The sequence below is a fragment of the Rhodnius prolixus genome, unplaced genomic scaffold (assembly GCF_049639745.1).
Source record: "Rhodnius prolixus isolate KJV_2025 unplaced genomic scaffold, Rpr scaffold_9, whole genome shotgun sequence".
Taxonomy (NCBI): Eukaryota; Metazoa; Arthropoda; class Insecta; order Hemiptera; family Reduviidae; genus Rhodnius; species Rhodnius prolixus.
Window position 1 is genome coordinate 8,598,452 of NW_027411604.1, and position 19,017 is coordinate 8,617,468.

The 19,017-nt window shown below is 31.9% G+C and overlaps 1 protein-coding gene across 12 annotated transcripts in view; it reads left to right on the forward strand.

Annotated features, from left to right (window-relative positions):
• The window catches only part of LOC141454157 (acetylcholinesterase-like), a 78,199-nt gene that overhangs the window by 39,498 nt on the left and 19,684 nt on the right, over positions 1-19,017 (forward strand). For all 12 annotated transcript variants that reach the window (XR_012458486.1, XM_074128089.1, XM_074128082.1 and 9 more), the window contains 4 exons: positions 5,026-5,509; positions 8,817-8,943; positions 17,212-17,390; positions 17,650-18,022. Coding sequence is in view for 11 of the 12 variants with exons in the window: in XM_074128089.1 (XP_073984190.1) it covers positions 5,039-5,509; positions 8,817-8,943; positions 17,212-17,390; positions 17,650-18,022 (1,150 nt within the window). In the remaining variant the exon portion in view is untranslated. The remainder of the gene's footprint in view (positions 1-5,025; positions 5,510-8,816; positions 8,944-17,211; positions 17,391-17,649; positions 18,023-19,017) is intronic.

Sequence of the window (19,017 nt, forward strand, 5' to 3'; positions counted from 1 at the left end):
ACCAGAACCATTTTTTGGTAATAAAAGCATTTTGCTTTATCTTTTTTCTTTGTTTTAGTATTCAGAAGATTCACCCCCTAACACATATTTCCGAAGACAGTCTTAATATTAATATTAACACACCATAAATTAGAAAAAGGAAAAATAAATGAAAATTTTGTGCGTCCATTATTAGATCTCCTTCTGTGTTAGTTCTTCCGTTTATTGTACAGGTGTGACTGAAAAATCGAATATGATTAAACGAAGAAGTACGTGTCCTCTTTGGAAACATTGATTGTAAATGAGTAGTTTGCAGTATATGTAGAGTGTACAACTTAAATAAGTGTTAGAGTACGTGGTAGAGAGTCTATAGTCTGTCAATGTGGAAGCTAATCAATTACATCAGCTACCTCTACAAGCGTATGAGGTAATTATGAGTACTAGGGTTGTGTCAGTAATAAGTATTGTTCGGTTTGTTAGGTCGGGATACCCGCAGGGTCGGAATGGCTAATACGCTTCCCTATCTACTTGTCCGTACTACATTAAGTCCAATTAATTTATACAGTAAACGTGCCAATTTGGGAAGCAATGTAGCTATTAGAAATAATGGTAATTGCTTAATTATTACCCGCTCTGCGTGGTTTGTCGATGTTTCTTGTACCCAATCCAGCTAATTCTTAACATCTGACTTAGGCCATTCAGTTTGCTCACCAGTGCACACGAAATAACAGAAGTATTAATTATATAAAAATGGACTTATTAAAGTAGAAAAAAATAATAAAAATCAATCATCGTAGGAGTCATCTCTGTACTAGATAATGTATCTTATACTAGAACTATCAAAATTTGTGAAATTCAGAAAGAAACACCTACTTAACTAATGACGTGTGTTTGGGGTGAAGAGAGATTAGGTTAAAGTTCTTTGTTTTGGGACTGATAACATTAAAAGAGCTTAGGTTCTTATTTTCTTGTAATTGTATTCTATATGTCTTTATCTTCTTTAAGTTCATTTATTCTTAATAACAGAAAATCATAGAGCTTCCAAAATTCTTTATTTAATTAAAAATAGCATAAGTTAGTTTCTGTTATTTCGCCAGTTCTCGTCAGACCTTGATACTTTTGACGTATCTTATACATATCCCATTAGTATTTTTAATTTTCATTATCATGTTCAGTCCAGAAGATATATGGAATTTGTTATTAAAAATCTACATGATCTTGAAGAATGCAAAGCTGATGAGCTCGTTGTTATTTTACTGTGCCACAAATAAGGAACAGTTTAGCTTAGTAATTTTTTAAATTTGTATAAATAAACTCCTGAATTGTTATCATCTCTAGGTCCATTTGGAGTTGACGATTAGAAATGATTACTTATAGGTAAGTTCACTTTGGTTCTTAAGATGTTATTCTGGACTGCATGAATTCTTTGATTTTTGGTGTTACAAACACTCCTCCATACTTTACATTCAGACTGGAAATAATCTTTTACAACAACAGTTTCATGTGAGTTATAACTATTGGTGATGGTGAAAAGAAATCTAATCTTGCATGGACTCTTATCAGTTTGTCGTTGGTGTGGTAGTTAAAGTTATTCGTCGATCTACGTTCGGGCTCAAATATTTTACAGGTTTTTTGAGCTTCTAATTTAATATGTATGGATATTGTTGCCGAATGAGTCTTTAAACTGAATGTTTTAATAAACGAAATAAACGATAAATGATAATTCCAGTCACAGCTAATTTTATTATTATTATTTGGAATTAGAGATAAATAAAAAAGGCTTAACTCTTAAGATATTTTATCTTAGTGATAGCAATTTAAAGTGTAAAGAACTCAGAGAGTCCTCACTTATTGTACAGCAATTGAATGATTAAAGTTGGAGAAACATTATTGTACTTTATATGGCAGAGGTTAATGGGATGTTCTCAGTAAAGTTGAACAAATCTTGAGAAGTTAGAATCTCTGAGAGAGGCACCCACGCACAGTAGTTTAGAGAGAAATTTATTTCCACAAAACTAATTTCCATTCTCCGCAAATATATAGACTATCTGTTTAGTGTTCCAGTATACAACTTGAGTGGTTACCATAATAAGAAGGGCTCATTTTATGGATTAATCATTTCTTGTCGCTGAAAGGTTTGTTTAGAACAATAATTTACGGTAATTTCAAATGAAAAATATTTATCTAACCACAAAAATTAAAAGAGAAAGGAATTGTGAAAGAGAAATAGAAATATTATCTTGATGAAAACTTCTTTTTTCTTTTCTTTTCTTTGCTTTTGAAGAGCCTCAAAGTACTTCAAACTTTCTCCCTAACGATAACGACCTTCTTTTTTTTTGTCTTTTGTTATACTACTTCCACTTTACTGCTCCTCTCATTGCTTTGCCTTCATTTTCTTCACATTTTTTTCCTCTCCTTTTTCGTTCTGTTCCATTACCAACCGTATTCAATAAGTGGGTGGACAGCACTGTGTTTCTTTCAAAACATAAATCAGTTAAAGATATCGACCAATTGTAAATGTCCTTGAAGTATGAATTAGTAAAAAAGAGTGTAAGGGAGCCGTGGTGATGGAGCTGTCAGTAGTAGGCGGGGGTTCTGGTCCCCCCTCCCTATCATCTTATCAATATTTCAGTTTGTTTATACTCCTCGGGAGAGTTGAGGGATTATTCTTTTTTATTATTATTTTCTCTTTACTCCTTTTAAGAGGAGGAAGCACTGTGCTGATATTTCTCAAAAAAGAAAAAGGAAATGGCTAAATTTTCGAATTTGATATTTACTTAAGTATCCACCATGGTATCCAGTCAATTATGTTTTGGTGAAATCAGCAAAAGTGCAGCACAAACTAACATTTAATTCTAATTAAAAAATATAGAAAAGCGCAATTAAAAAAAAGAAAAAGTAATGACACCAAATGATCTTAGCATGTTGCAGCTGGTATTATCCCAAGAGGCCTGTTCAGGAAGGCTTTGGATACGGTAGCAGAAATCGCATCTTTAGATTTTACAAGACACAGCGCAAGTTTGTAGTTCTCATCAAAAACTTTCCATAATTTAATTTTCTCACATAAAAACTAAGGCGCCTACTTAAGTGGGTAATTAGTATGCATAATTGAAAAACAAAACCTTAGGTAGGTTGATGTTATTGTCAATATTTACAGTAAGCGTATCTACAAATCTGATTTTCTCCAAGTTAGCGACTTATTCTATATTCCACTAAGATTCCATCACGCTCAGAGTTATATATATATATACATATATCAGTAAATATGGAGATGAGGCAGGGCAGATGTGACCTAATCTCCCTTAACATCAGCACGCACTTAGTCAGTAGCGTAGTAGTAGCATTAGTGTTAATGTAGTAGAATACTAATCTACAATTCAGATGAAGAACGTATATCTGACCGATTTCACGCAACATTCAACAGTATCTTTACGACTTTAGGGAATCACATCGTTTTAAAGCTCACGTAATCTTGAAAACCAATGAAAGCTAACATTAGTTCCGTCATATCTACTCTTAAATAGCTGCAGTAAATTATTTTAACCTAATAAATCTGGTGTGAACACTTAACAAGATTTCCTCTTATCACTGCTTAAGTAATTAAAGTTTTTTGAAACTTTTAATCTGTTCTAAAAACAGTACGCTTTGATATTAACATGTTTATTACAATCTAATAATTCTTTTAAGGTACTGTGACATCAATCTATATTAGAATAATTATTCTTTGACAAAACTTCAAACTAAAATGATAGGCTAACTTATGTCCAATTTAAAATAACATTTCAGAATGCTCGAAAAGCTTTTTTGGACAGTCCCATTTTGGTGAACTCTTAACTGGTATCTGAGTAATACTAAAAGCGCACTTTAGAGGTGAGTTTAATTTCAACTCTCTCTAAGAAAACCTCAAATGATTTTCCCGGGAAAATAAGAAGAAAAGTACTATATTTTGGCTCTTTTCTAATTAGTATTCTGTGTAAGATGGTCCTCTGGTTTTATTCAAAATTAGTAATTATGGTTTCTTATCTATTTCTTATCAATATTATACATGCAATACGTAACCTTCAACGATTCTTTACAGGAAAATATTAACATCCTCTCGCCTAGAAGTGTTCCTAATCGAATGATAAAGTCATGCAGAGAATTTATTTTTTGATCACTTGTGAAATAGGATTTGACATTGTAGAAGGATTATAGGGAATGTATGTCTCAATGGAGGTTTTGTTTTATTCATAATTGCATTATCGATTGAATAATGAATACAGACACCTCTAAGGAATAATATAAAGAAAAGTAAGCTGCAATTCCTCTGTTTATGCCTTTTCTCTTGAATCCTAAGAAGAAGTAATGTGATCTAGCTGATTTTTGGTTTTGCGTTTTCACTGGAAATCCACATTATGACATCATCTATACATGTAAATCAATATAGATTGAAGATATTACCGTCTTCTGAGAATTTTCAAAATTTTATTGAACATGTAAAGATATTTTATTGTTTACCTGGTTTAACTTATCGACACGAACAATTGTACTCACAGATATAGTATCTCAAATCCTGGTACAAGAATATAACTACAATTGTTGAATAGCATTTGGAAAACTTACGTTACTGTGCATTAACTTACCAATGCATTTATTTAAATTAATGTTAAATTTTAGTACTTCATTCGTTTTAAAAACAAAAATTTTAAATAATGAGGTTGTAACGAAAATGAAATTTGGCCTGCGGACTCCATTCCTGGCTCTTGATTTACAAAATGTTACCTACCCTAGACAATTAACAGTGTACGAGTATGTATGCTCACTGATGACTAATTGCATTGGGAGCTACTATATAATAGGTCTTTTAAGACGCAATGAATTTGGCTTAATCATCCTTGTTCTTTGCAATTACAGAGCCCCTTATCTTGGTTTGAGTTTACAATACTTCGTATATGATTTGTGTTGATATAAATTTCTAACGTAGGTAACTAATACGCCTAATGAAGGTGAAGAATGAATAATAAAATGATTTATTATTTAATAACATATTATTTATTTCTGTTGCAGGTGATGTAAAGTAATGGTTGCACTAAAATGGTGGTATGTGCTTGTGGCCGCGGGGATGGTCGGTCTTGCCGGCTGTAGGCCTCATTCAGCTCCAGCAGAACTGCACGCCCATCACAAGCTGGACGAACCGGACCCATTGATCGTGCAAACACGTTCCGGTTTCGTCAGGGGTTTCTCTAAGACTGTACTCGGCCGTGAGGTGCACGTATTTACTGGTATACCATTTGCTAAACCACCTCTTGGCCCATTAAGATTTAGAAGACCAGTGGCTGTGGAACAATGGCATGGTGTGCTCAATGCTACAACAATGCCAAATTCTTGTTACCAAGAAAGATATGAATATTTTCCTGGATTTGAAGGGGAAGAAATGTGGAATCCAAATACAAACATATCAGAAGATTGCCTTTATCTAAATATTTGGGTTCCTCAAAAATTAAGGTTAAGACATCACAATAATGCCGAAGAAATGGCAAACAGACCTAAGGTTAGTAAAGATCACTTTTATTTAAATTGCTAGATTTATACAATTTTCTTTCCTATGTCTTGATGTGTGTCGTAGGCAATTTTTTATTTTTTGAAAAATAGTCTGTCCCAGGCTAAATTACCTGGCTTTGTTTGTGTTTCTATTTTAATCTCATTTTCCTTGGCCATAATACGATCTGACGGAATAAGATCTCGTATCTTACGGAATTGTTAGAGTATGCAGATAATTTATTTGAGCTTATGTGTACGAGAGTTTATAAAATAATTGGTAGTAAAAGAAACACTAATTTTGTTTCTCTTAAAATCTATTTTAAACCTAGTAACAAAATTCATTATGTATGGATGCATTTTTCGTAACTTTCTTAGAAGTATTTTATAGATACTAATATATGCTTTTGTTAAATTGCATTTATGTCCTTTGATTTATAGTTTTCACTATTGTCAAGAAGCTGTATTAATAATTAATAACTAATAATAACTAAAAACTAATAATTATTTTATGATAACAATCATAAAATAACATAATAGCAAGGCTAAGGTTTAATAATATATGAAACCAGTTTAATAGTATATGAAAATTTCTCATCTGATTCTCTTATTAAGCAATCAAGAGAGTTTGGTCGTTATTTTTTGTAATAAACTCTGATCATAATATTCACCATGACATCGTACCACTTATAAATTTAAATAAGTGGTAAATAAACTTATAATTTAAGTTACCACTTGTTAGTAACTCTTAAATTACATTATTATAAATTACTACTGTTTCCCTTTCAGGAAAAAAAAACAAAATAGGAAATTTCGTTTTAAACTGTTTTTTCATCAACCAAATGTTTACTTTGCATTGGTTATCAACAGATAAAAAAAAGTGTAATCCGTTGTAGAGAGATCTGGCAAATCTGGTGGATGTGAAGCAACTTTCAATCCATTTTCTTTCAGTCTAAGTCAATTATCTTGTACAAATGTTTTGCTGTCCATTATATATTAGGCTTCGTGCCGATGGATGTTTATAATTAATTATGTGCCTTTTGTGCTTGTTTACTGTAATTGTTTTTTTGTAAAAGTTGAACAAACTTAGTGGTAATCATAATGAATAATTCCAGTTTAAATCTACTAAACGAATAAAAAAAAAATTGCGTGGTGTCAGTTGTGTTTTTGGAATATGGAATTACAAATGTAACTAGGGAAAAGTTATAGTAGTAATAAAGCCCCTTTTATAAGGGAACTTATTGCTCATCCACCATGCTCGCCCGACCTAACAGTTTTATGTTTGGATAACCATATGCGAGGTAAGCACTTGAATAATAAAAAAATACAACAAAACAAAAAAGTACGTCTCTCAGTCTTACGATAATAAAACAGTAGAATTTTATAAAAATGGAATTTATTAGTTACCCACTGCATAAAATCAACTGTTCTAATGCTTAGTAATAATCTGTTTTTAAGTTGAGTGTTTACAAACTCAGGAGACCCCAAACGGTACTTAAATATAGAAAATTTGATCTGATTGCAACAACTTGAGAGACTTGGTTCCGATATCTGAAAGCAGACGCGCTTCGTTTAATATTATTAGTACTAATTAGCGCCAAGCTGTTTATTTTCTTTGGACGGAAAGAACTTGCAGTCATGTCTTATATAATATTCAACTCAATATGCGCCTTGCCCAAAAGTTAATGACGCACAATGCCTTTTTTAACTAGTTAAAAAGAAAAGCGGTTGGTCTTTGCCAAGAAATGGCAGAATTACTAGACAAAAATGTTCTCAGCTCAACTAACTACGTAGATATCTGTTCGTCATTCAAACAAATTAAGCAATGTCCACTATCGCTATCAGAGCCAGTAGGCTAATTTCTTTTGGCTAACAATACCCAGTTTGCTGATCTAATACATGTCAATTAGGATTTCACCTACTTTCATGATCTGAGGATTTCGTTAGCACAGAAATCATTAAATTCTATCAAAGCACAGTTCGCTAGGTATGGACAAATCATCGTTTAATTTGTAATAGAGATCATGTGCACTGAAAACCCCTTTTGTTTTTAATGTGTTCAATGAACCAGATACTGATTTTATTTGATGAGTCAGCTAGTTTTCAACGTTGAAAGTATAACTTTTCTTGAAAGGATTTTCTTCTATGCAGTTCTTTGTATTTATTTTGAATGTGGTAGTAGGATGTTCACATTTTTAATTTTTCATGTCACTAGTAATGGCAGGTAGAGAGAGAAAAACACAATTGCAAAATTCTAAGAGCAGTAGTGAAAAGAAATGGGCGCATAAAATTTTTACTTTTTAAATCCAGTACATAAAATGTAGATGTTTTTCTTCTGTAAAGATGTTATTTAAAATGAGAATTCTAGATAGAGTTTGGTTTACACGATAGGTTTGGCACTCACCCTAACACCTGAAGTTACCTGAGGCTGCATATCTGTTCTCACAGCTAAAATGACTTTATTCTGGCACTAGTAATCTCAGATATTAAGGGCTTTAAATGAAACAACAATAATAACAATAACAAAAGCTGTATTTATACATTTTTTAAGTAAATGCTTCTCTTTTTTGGAAATTACAAGATTAATTACGTAAATTTTACAAATATATGCAAATATTATGGCTGATTTAATTTATTTAAGAAGCCATAAAGGAATTTACAAAGTGCCATAGCAAAACAAAAAGCAAGTAGGCCATATTTTTCAGTTAAAATCTTTCAACAAAAAACTAAAACATTCTTTTAAATATCATTTAACACCTCACTTAACATAACTCAAAATATTCCAGACTTCTTTATTTCTGCAGCTCTAACATCCTCGCCTTTCATCCATGAGCCTGTTGTTGTGGCCATTGTATCTCTTCAGAGACACTACTTGTCGACCTCTTCTTCTTCACTTCTGGTACCTTATAATCACTGGAACTATCCCTAGCTTGTCTTCTTCTACCTTCTATATGAACCACTTGGCCTTGTCACATCCGCTTAATTCTGTGAGCTTCTACTTCAAATGTCCTTCATACATTCCTAACTTCTTCCGAAAAGACTTAATAGGAACTGGTTTAGCTATGGCGAAGACGCTTTACCTTAATTTAAAGAATTAAAGGACGTGCAACGAGGGAACACTATTCTACGGCACGCACTGAGACGACTAACAGGTGCCATTGAACACAAAATTTGAGCTTGAAAAAGGAATAAATAGATAACTAAAAAAGTTATTCTACATAATAATGCATAAATTAGGCATTTTTTTTTAACTTAAAGAAGTTTATAAAATATTTTCAAAACCAAAATGTAAAAATTGATGAACCTACTTTATGTATCAGGTACCAGTGTTGATATGGATTTATGGAGGCGGCTATATGAGCGGGACGGCAACTCTAGATATTTACGACGCAGATATTGTGGCGGCAACCAGTGACGTAATAGTGGTCTCAATACAATACAGAGTTGGTTAGTACATCACCCACTTCTTACCATGTTCATGACGTAAAGTCGTGCCTAGTGCTTAAAGCATTACCATATAATTGTAGATATTATTACTGTGGAACGAATTTTCATTATAAATATTCCAATTTAACTGTTAATTAAATATTTAATTATTGTACTTCAATTCTAAATACTAAAAGGGACCTCTAATTCAGCTTTGATAAAAGATAATAAAGTGATTACTAATGAGGCAAAAAAACGTTCTACCAAAATTCAATTCCTATTTAGAGACTAATTTGAGGGTTAATGTTAACAAATTTCTACACTTAAATTTTGAATTTGGAGGGAAATCAAGATTAAATGAAATAAGTTACTCTTCTTTATAAGCTGAACTATTTTCTACTTAGGGTAAAGTTTTTATCGCAGATGGTAACAAATGGATTTCTTCGTCGAGTAACGCATAAATTGGGCCTTTCTCTGTTAGTAAAAATAGATAACCAGTTTGTTGATTTGTTATTTTGCTATTGGTGTTTTTATCCCTAGTAAGACTAATGAATCCACATTGCTCCTCGGGCGTCCTATATGCTTGTATCGAACTTAAAGAACTACACTGCACGATTGCAGTGCACTACTAACACCTAGCTGAGTGCAAGGTCCCTTTTTAAAAAAACAAAAATCAGAAAGGCCAATGATACTAAAGAGGTCCATTTCGGTTTCAATAAATCTCTGAATCAGACTTCTTATTTCGAAAACAGAATTAAGTCTTTTTGCTTTCCTTAGCTTAGGGGCGTTTTTGATGATTTCATTAAAAGTGCTTTTGTCCCAAAGAATCATCTTTAAAAACGCCTATAATTATAGGCTTCCTTACGGATAAAATCAGTGGTTAACAAAAATTCGCTATGTCTGTCCGAGGTCTATCTTGGAAGTGTACCTATCTAAAAGCTGTAATGCTTACGAATCCTTTATTTCTTTTGAAATATATATATATATATTTATAATAAAATTTAAAAAAATAACTAACTGAAAGTTTTACTATTATTTAGTAGATCATTTGACCTTTGCCTAATATTTTGGGATAAGAAAAAAATGGTCACTGATGAAGTTAGTAGGGTAGGTCAGGTTGGTTTAACTTGAAGAGAATATTGCATGTGTAGTAATGTAATTTAAATTACTACAAGCTTTAAAATCCTGCCTTCTCACCCTCAGTGGAACTGTTACCTTACAAAGCTGATGATATACCTTCAGTTTACCTCTAGTTGAAATATTATTCCAGTAAAATAAGATTTTTTTTTAAATTGTTTCTAGAGATATAATTTTCTCATTGTTGGTTATTAACTAATAATAAAATATTTTCTGTAGTCGATATAAAATATCGAAAACATTATTGGCAAAATGAAAAGCATAAAATTCAATAGTTATTTAAAGGCGAAAGATTTATGCGTTTTAAAAAAGAAAAAAAATGTCATTTCAATCATATTATTTCACAAATAAATCTTGCCCGTTGTAGTTGTGTTGAAATTTTGAAGATTTTTTTAGATGTATACATATGTTTGACGAAAAACATGGTGCTATCCTTGGTGCTATGTTCTTAATAATTAAATATATTTTAAAATTTAAAGTTTTTATGAATATATAAGTTAAAACCTCGAGTATTCTAGTGTTCACGCTAGTTGTACAATTTTCTCACCTAATTACTTTACACTTTTATTGGAGTCGTTGATTTTGTAGCTGTTGTCGACACATTTTATTTTGTTAAGCTTCTCTTGTGCAGTACTTCTTCAGAATAATTTCTATTCCAAAATCTTTCTGCCATCAAGGATTTTAAAGCCTTGCTGGAATCCTAAGTTTTGGGGAAAAAATCGTTGACCAAAGTGCATCTTCTCCAAACGCTAATTTTTGATATATGTATTTTTATTCTTTTAAATAAATTTAATAGCTCGATTGACTTAAATAATATTGTTAATGGTAAAAAAATTGATGTAAGTTTTGGTCGTCGAACTGGGCCATATGTAAATGCCCGACCCGTGAAGGTATGGCCCGAAACTGAGGGCATTGCCCAGTAAAAATTCTCGGAACAGTAATGTTAGCTATAAGTCAATCAATCAAATTAGCTACTTTCAGAAATTCATAACATACACTGGGCCAAAAAAGTCTGTGAACACTAACCTAAATTTTATTACTTTTATTATTATCTTAGTAGAAACTTCTTTTATTTCCAAATGAAATATACTATTCGATAGAGAGAAACCAGAGTTTTCATTTTATACTCAATCTTTTATTTTTGTTCAACAGGAATATCACAATTAAATGTTTAACAAAACAACACCCCAAACGAATGCAAAAAAAGTCTGTGAACACTTTGCAGATAATAAATCATTCTTACACATTGTACGTGTATTATAAATTTTAAAAACTTGTAGGATCTACTTAGTTCCTAATCACTTCCAACAAGCGAGCTTTCATCGATCCTACTAATTTTGTGGTCGTCAATGTTGGAATTTTATCCCATTCTTCTAAAATAGCGTTTTTTAGTTGTTCACGGTTTCTTATTTCTCTTTTATTTATTTGGCGGCTGATTTCATCCCACAAATGTTCAATTGGGTTAAGGCCTGGCGATTGTGGAGGGGTGTTTAGGCGCCGGGGTGTATTATATAAAAGCCATTCCCGAGTTTTTAGTGCGGTATGTTTCGGGTCATTGTCTTGTTGGAAAACAAACGTTCCCTCCAACCCTAATTTTTTTGAACTTTCTCTTAAATTGCGTCTTAATATGTCCTCATACATATATTGGTCCATCTTACCATTAATAGATCTTACTTGCCCTCTTCTTTTAGCATTCATGCACCCCACACCAGAATGTTGCCTCCCCCATGCTTAAAAGTTGGCTTTATATTTTTCATTTTCATAGCTTCATTTTGTTTTCGCCATACTTTTTGTCGTCCATCAGACCCACAAACATTGAATTTCGACTCATCTGAAAAGATTACGGTTTCCCAGAAACTAGAAGGCTTAGAAACATATTCTTTCGCGAAATCCAATCGGCGCTTACGATTTATTTTATTGATAAAAGGTTTTTTCCTTGGGACTCGACCGCAATAATCGTATTCATGTAATTTATTTCTAATTGTCTGTGGTGTTACGCTTACACATAACCACTTGATAATTCTTGACTGATTTTTTGAGCGCTTGTCCTGGGTTCTTCTCGAACAGACTTCAGAATTTGACGTTTATGAAAGGAATTAAGTTTTGGTGGCCGTCCACTGCGTGGCCGTAAGAATTTCCGTACTTTTCGTACTTTTTAATTACATTATGCACCGTTGAAAGAGTTTTTTTGAACTATCTTCCCTATTTCTCGAATAATTTTTCTTTCATTTCGCAACCTCACAATAACTTCACGAATCGCTCTAGGAACTTCCATATTAGCGGGTAAATATGTACTAATTAGATAATTTATTCACAAAACTGAGTGTTGTGGTTTCTACAATACAATAGGGAACTTTGAAACTTTATTCAATCGTTTTTCTGTTTGTTATCTTAATGTTTTTACACATTTATACAGCTGTTCACAAACTTTTTTTGCATTCGTGTGTGGTGTTGTTTTGTTAAACATTTAATTGTGATATTTCTGTTGAACAAAAATAAAAGATTGAATATAAAATGAAAAACTCTGGTTTCTCTCTATCGAATAGTATATTTCATTTGAAAATAAAAGAAGTTTCTACTAAGATAATAATAAAAGTAATAAAATTTAGGTTAGTGTTCACAGACTTTTTGGCCTAGTGTATGTTACGTATCATTTCATAAAGATGTGTAAGTTCATCCACGTTAATCTCTTTGACTGGATCTTTGATAAATAAATAATTTTTGCATCTTTTGCCTAATGGGTGTATTAAAACGGTAAGGATTAGATTTTTCAAAAATTATCTTCTAATCATGTTTCTGAGGTAAGCAGGGTTTAGAAATTGTATCCAGATAACCTCCGCATTTAAATATCAAATATGTATTGTTCGATTTTGGGTGGTAGGTGGCGATCTACTGAATAAGTTGTCCGTTCAAGCTATGTCGAATTGTGCCTTTTGCAAGGATATTATTGTGCGGGTGATACGAAGGGCAGGAAGTGATCCGGTATAAAATAACATACAAGGAGAATTAAGGAGTGAACGTTTAAACTTCTCAAATGAAAACCTTGTATCTTCTTCTCTCTTTCAAAAAAAAATAAATAAATAAAGTTGTGTACAAGTAACACGACTTTTCGTCTTGATTTCTACTGAATGCTCAAAAATAAATGAATTTAAAATACCAAATGACTCAGTTTGATCCTACATAATATTTAATATTAAAATGGGTGTTTATTGTAATAGCAATCATGCCTGGTTAAAAAAAAAATTTCATTTACGCACTATTTGTTAAACGGTTAGAATCAGATATTCATTAATATGTCAATCAATTAATATGTTTATCAATATTTTATTTAGCAGTAATTTATTCGCAGTACAAATTAAATAGTATAATTTAGAGTTTTCTGTTTGAATTCGCGCGTCCTCTTACAAACTACAACTACAACTTTACAATTGTAAAACATTACACTGCAATAAACTTACAGTACAGACTACTAGGTTTCAATAACTTTATTTTATAATTTTTAATATTTTTTTTTCGATTCATTAATATTTTAAAAAATGAATATGTAAATCACCTGTAACCTCCCTTACTCAGTCAGCTGTTGTAGTGCTAGAAGGCTATGTGAGTGAAGCCCACACTGATTAATCTGCCTTGTTCATGGTTGATAGTATCAGGGTTACAATAAACATGCGTGCCGCGACAGATAATATTAACGATATTCACCTTTTTGTTAGCATTATATTGAATTTAGTAAGACGTTAGCTGCTTTGAAAATTAAAGGTATTTTTTCTATTTAAAAAAAGTTACTTTTTTTGCATTGCGTCGTAAGAATTCAGTACAGCTTAGTTTAAAAATTGATTGTGCAAAGCAATAGAGCTTTTTCTGTTAATTATAACTCATTTCTTCAGCCCATATGCTATTTACCATTGATAATAACCTTTCAACTCATGCGGATGAGCCTGATTTGCTGAAAATGTATTCTTTCAATTTATATATTATATTTTGCTTAAAACATTCAGCGTATATTTGGCACCTACTGATTTTAAACTAACTGGCTGGACAGTATCTTCAAAACGGTACTTATGGTAGATCTACCTACCTTCATATCACAAGCGCTGTGAAAACGTTTGGTACATGGATTGAGACCGGAAACCAAAATCAATAAGAAATTTGAACAAGTTTAAGCTTTCTTTGACTGTTGATTTTGAGGCATTTTGATAACTCACTCATGCTTGCGCCTAGATAATACTTGAAACCATTTTACCATATTCGAGAGACTCGTTTAAGTTTTTCCCGAATATCAAGCCGAACATTTTATATGATTATGGGTATAAAGTATTATATGAAAATAATAACATTTTTTCTGGCAGGCTAAAGTTCCGTTAAAAATATAAATAAATAATTACTCATTTTTGTTGACCTATTGGTTCTAACTAAAGGGTAAATAGCCAATTCTAAAATTAAAGAACTAATTCCAGACTATGTTACCCGAATAAAATTTTAGAAAACATGTAATAGAAGCCCGATGTATGATTACCTCAATTAATAATGTGTGATTAATAGTTTGTGTCTATTCAATAATTATATGAGTACGTGTGCATGGGAAATAACTGGAATCATGATGGATCCACAAGACACCGCGATTAGTTACCGTCGAGGAAGGTGATAAAGTGACAATGACAAATGGGTTAGTAATTTCTGCTTAGTGAAGAGGATGGAGCAAAAAGAAATAAATGAAATATTCATTTTTCCTTCTCTGCCATTTTTATTTTCTCTTCTAGTATGGTGAAGTATTGTTTACATGTAGAGTTCGGACTTTTGAAGCGAAAGTCACGTTTTGTTTCTCCCTTAATTCGAAGAAGTGATTTTAATTGATTTCTTCCTGAATATTGAATATCGCCCTCATATTCTGTATTCAGAGAATTCAGATTCTCCTTTTGTTATCTCCTTTCCCACTTTGAATAGCAAACCAACTAGAATAGCCGCTAGCCATGTTGAAGAACTTTTTAAAAAATCACTTTGTAATTTAACCTTGCGGCGACTTCTAAATTTGTATTCTTAATCAAACTAGTTTAACCTGGCGATTAAGCTGTATCATTCCCTGATCTTATTAATTAGTATTTTTGCTCGTATCTTTCACATTGGCGCTGCAGCTCTTACTGGCCCTTGACCTCTTCTATCTGCCTTCGCTAGTCTTTTACTAGCACCCTGAAAGTACGGAATGATGATAACCTTCTTTGCAAACTTGCACCTGTTTTTGTAAAGCAAGTTTTTTTTTTGTATTTAGCGATTTTGTTATGAATCAAAAAGAAGAACATGTTTATTTAAATTGGAAATACAGTCTCGAAATGTTCCAAATGTTATGGACATATGTTTGAGTCGTGTAGGCGTCTGTAAAGAGTATTATGAGCCTGTGTGACTTGAGTATGTGTTGAGCTAGATTTTGACAGTGTTTACTATAAAACCAATTTGCACACATCAACTACTTGCTACATGAACTTATGTTAAGTGTTGGGCGTGTGTTAGTGTTATGTTGCCAGACGAGGATACACTCAGGGAGGCCAAGATTTCAGGAGTGGCAACTTTCCTCTACTGGATCTGATATTCCCTAATAGTGGCCCCTGCGTTTTTCTTTAAGTCTTCGAATCAGAATATGAGACAAAATCTTAAAGGCTGCATTCATTCACGAGTAAGAATAATATTAAAATATTATTTGTAACGAGAGTGGTGCTTCAAACGAAGATAACCACAAATTAAATTTATTTTTTTAGATTTTTTTTTCTTTTATTAATGTTTCGAAAGAAAATTAGTTTTGCATGCGTTAATAACTGAAGTAGACTTTAGATTCGCTAAATCTTTTCTTTCTAAAACTTCACATATCACATTTTTATGTTTGTTGAAAGGGTTGATAAATTATCTAATTCAACCTATCCGAAAAGCTGTAAGTATTCAAAAGATTCAAGAGAAAGCTTGATTTTATAAGTAAATCAAATAATTTAGAAAACTAAATCATTAGGGCGGAGGGCTATAGTTGAACTAGCTGTTTAACTTTAGTGTTCCTAATATTTAGGGCTCCCACGTTATAAACTGTCGGGAGACAGACACCAACTAAATATGCTTGATCGATAAGAATTGTAACAACAATATTGTGTCAAAATATTGATTCTAATTCTCTATAAATGTACGTTATAACTTATAAATCATACTTTTATTCTCAGTTATGCTTTCTACCATTTATTCATCTTCCATTAAGAAATTCATGTTTATCCAGGCATGTCTAAGATTTTTTTCTGGTAGATTAAACTTTTTTTCGCAATATATATATTATATATACTGTTAATTCACTGGAAAGTTTGCTTTGAAATCACTGAACGTTGTATTATTGTCACAGAGTAGAAGTTCTTAGAACTTGACGGCATTAAGATCGCGTGATAGATTTATGCCAGCTGATGAACTTTTAAAGAGATTAATCAACAAAGGGTACGATTTACTTCGAAAGATTAAACACGCAGCGTAAAAACAAACAAGTAAACTAAGATTTCAAAATTTTAATGGTTTCTTCGTTCCATTTTTCTAGATTTGTCTTATTTCCGGTTATAATTTCAATTAGAAATTCTTCTCAAAAACTAAATTTCTTCTAGAATTACAAGAAAAGTTCTGAATTAGATCTTCATTTTTTTTCTTAAGACAGTGATTGGGACGTTGATTTTGATATCAAGCATCAGGTTGCTATCTAGGGTGGACTGTTTAACATTAGGTAAAAAATCGAATATATTTTCCTTTATAAATAATGAACAACACTGTTCTGCTTGGGATACCGTCCTCCGTAAGGTAACTCCAAATAAATTTAACAGAGAAAGGGACGAATAAAATAATAACATATAAATAATAGAATTTACTGTTTGTTTGAATTTAGTGAATAACTTTTTAATTTTAAAGATATATTACATTTGTTCAAATGTTATTACAAAAATAATTGAATGTAATATGCTTATACGTAGACATAAATGATTGCTTTCATAAACAAATAATTTTGGTCAAATTGCTAGCGTTTTGCCTGAACTTGGCGCTGATTAATATGCTTAGACCCCATTGGTTTTCGTTCCTTAAAAAAAAAAATCTTTTGTACTAATAGTCAGTAAAATTAAAGTTTATGTTATCTTTTTTTTAAAGGTGCTTTCGGTTTCTTATATTTGGAGCCCGTGCTGTCACCTGGTAGTGATGACGCGCCAGGCAATATGGGACTATGGGACCAGGCAATGGCAATTCGATGGATTAAAGATAATATAGCTAATTTTGGTGGTGATCCAGAATTACTCACCTTATTTGGTGAATCTGCTGGTGGTGGAGCGGTTAGTACATTTACAAAACTGACAAGCAGTTTTCTTAGCAATGGTTTTATTTGTTACTTTAACAATTGATGAAATGTTGACATATAAATTGCTTAGCTGTCTAATGGCATTATTAATGGTGTTATTAAATACAAAAAATTAATGAGTGGCAATCATTTACCAAATTAATTTGATAACTTTTTACAGAATACATATTTTGATGATTTTTGATTGAAAAGTCTCTTTAGAATAATGCTAATTTCTATTCATTTTTTCATAGGTTTCTATACATCTAATATCTCCCATGACTAGAGGATTAGTGAAACGAGGAATTATGCAAAGTGGCACAGTGAACGCTCCATGGAGTTACATGACCGGAGAGAAAGCTCTTGAGATTGGCAAGACATTAGTGGAAGATTGTGGATGTAATGTATCACAATTGGTGGACAGTCCGTCACGTGTTATGGCATGCCTCAGAGCGGCTGATTCCAAAACTATTTCCGTACAACAGTGGAACTCATATTGGGGTATATTAGGATTTCCATCTGCACCAACAATAGATGGTAAATTCCTACCTAAGGATCCTATGGAATTGTTGGCTGAAGGAGATTTTCCAGAAACTGAAATCTTAATTGGAAGCAATTTGGATGAAGGTAAGCATCTGTTCCTACTCTTTATTCTATTTCTTGATGAAACTAGAAATTAAAAGCCATTTGCTGATTAGTTTCCTAATTATTAACTCATTTATGAAACATTTTATTGAACTTCAATTATTCATTTATATTGTTCGGTGGTCTCATCTTGTCATACGTAGATCTTTGAAAATAGTTTTAATCAAAGTTATTTTTATCAACTTTCCATAAAGAACAACAGTTTTGAACTAATTGGTTTTAATTTGTAGACTGATCATTAAATCTCTCATTAAATTTCGGTGAGTATAGCCTCGTCTGGAAAAATAGGCTATAATTGTTGTATCCACGTTTGGATAGCCCACTTAGCGTGACTATTTTTTCTACCTGATTACGTCATTATTTAAGTACTTAATAACTCTCCAAATAATTGACCGCAATTCCAAATTTTCAGTGTTACTTAGTAGACATATTTGAAGTACACATTTTTAGTTTTTCATAAGTAATTTTTCAACTTAAGTTAGCTTTAACTTCTCAATATATCGGCCATTTGAAAATCCTATTGCGTAATAAAATTAAGTTGTTATAGTAAAACATTTATTTATTCTTGTAATAGAGTTTAATTTATTATTATGCAGCTTAAAATAATTACAGAAACTGTTTTCCATGAAATTATTAGGTAGAATTAAAACCATGTTAAATTAACGGTAATAGGTTGAGTAAACAAGGATTTAACAATTATCCTTGGAAGATTTATTGTAGTTAAGTGAAGTTTATCATCAAACAAGTTCTCAATCTCCTAAACTCTGAGGTCTCGCTAAGTCTTTTCTTAATAGACTGTTTAATGTGCTCATTATCTTCATAAAATTATTTGTCCGACCATCCAGACTATTTTTTCCATTCCTATTATTAGTCCTACTAAAAAATAAAAAGTTTATTCTTATCGAAAGAGGTTCTTTGTTGATTTATCTAAAAACAAATTGTCATTTCGAAGTATTGAAAGCTTCTTCAAATATTTT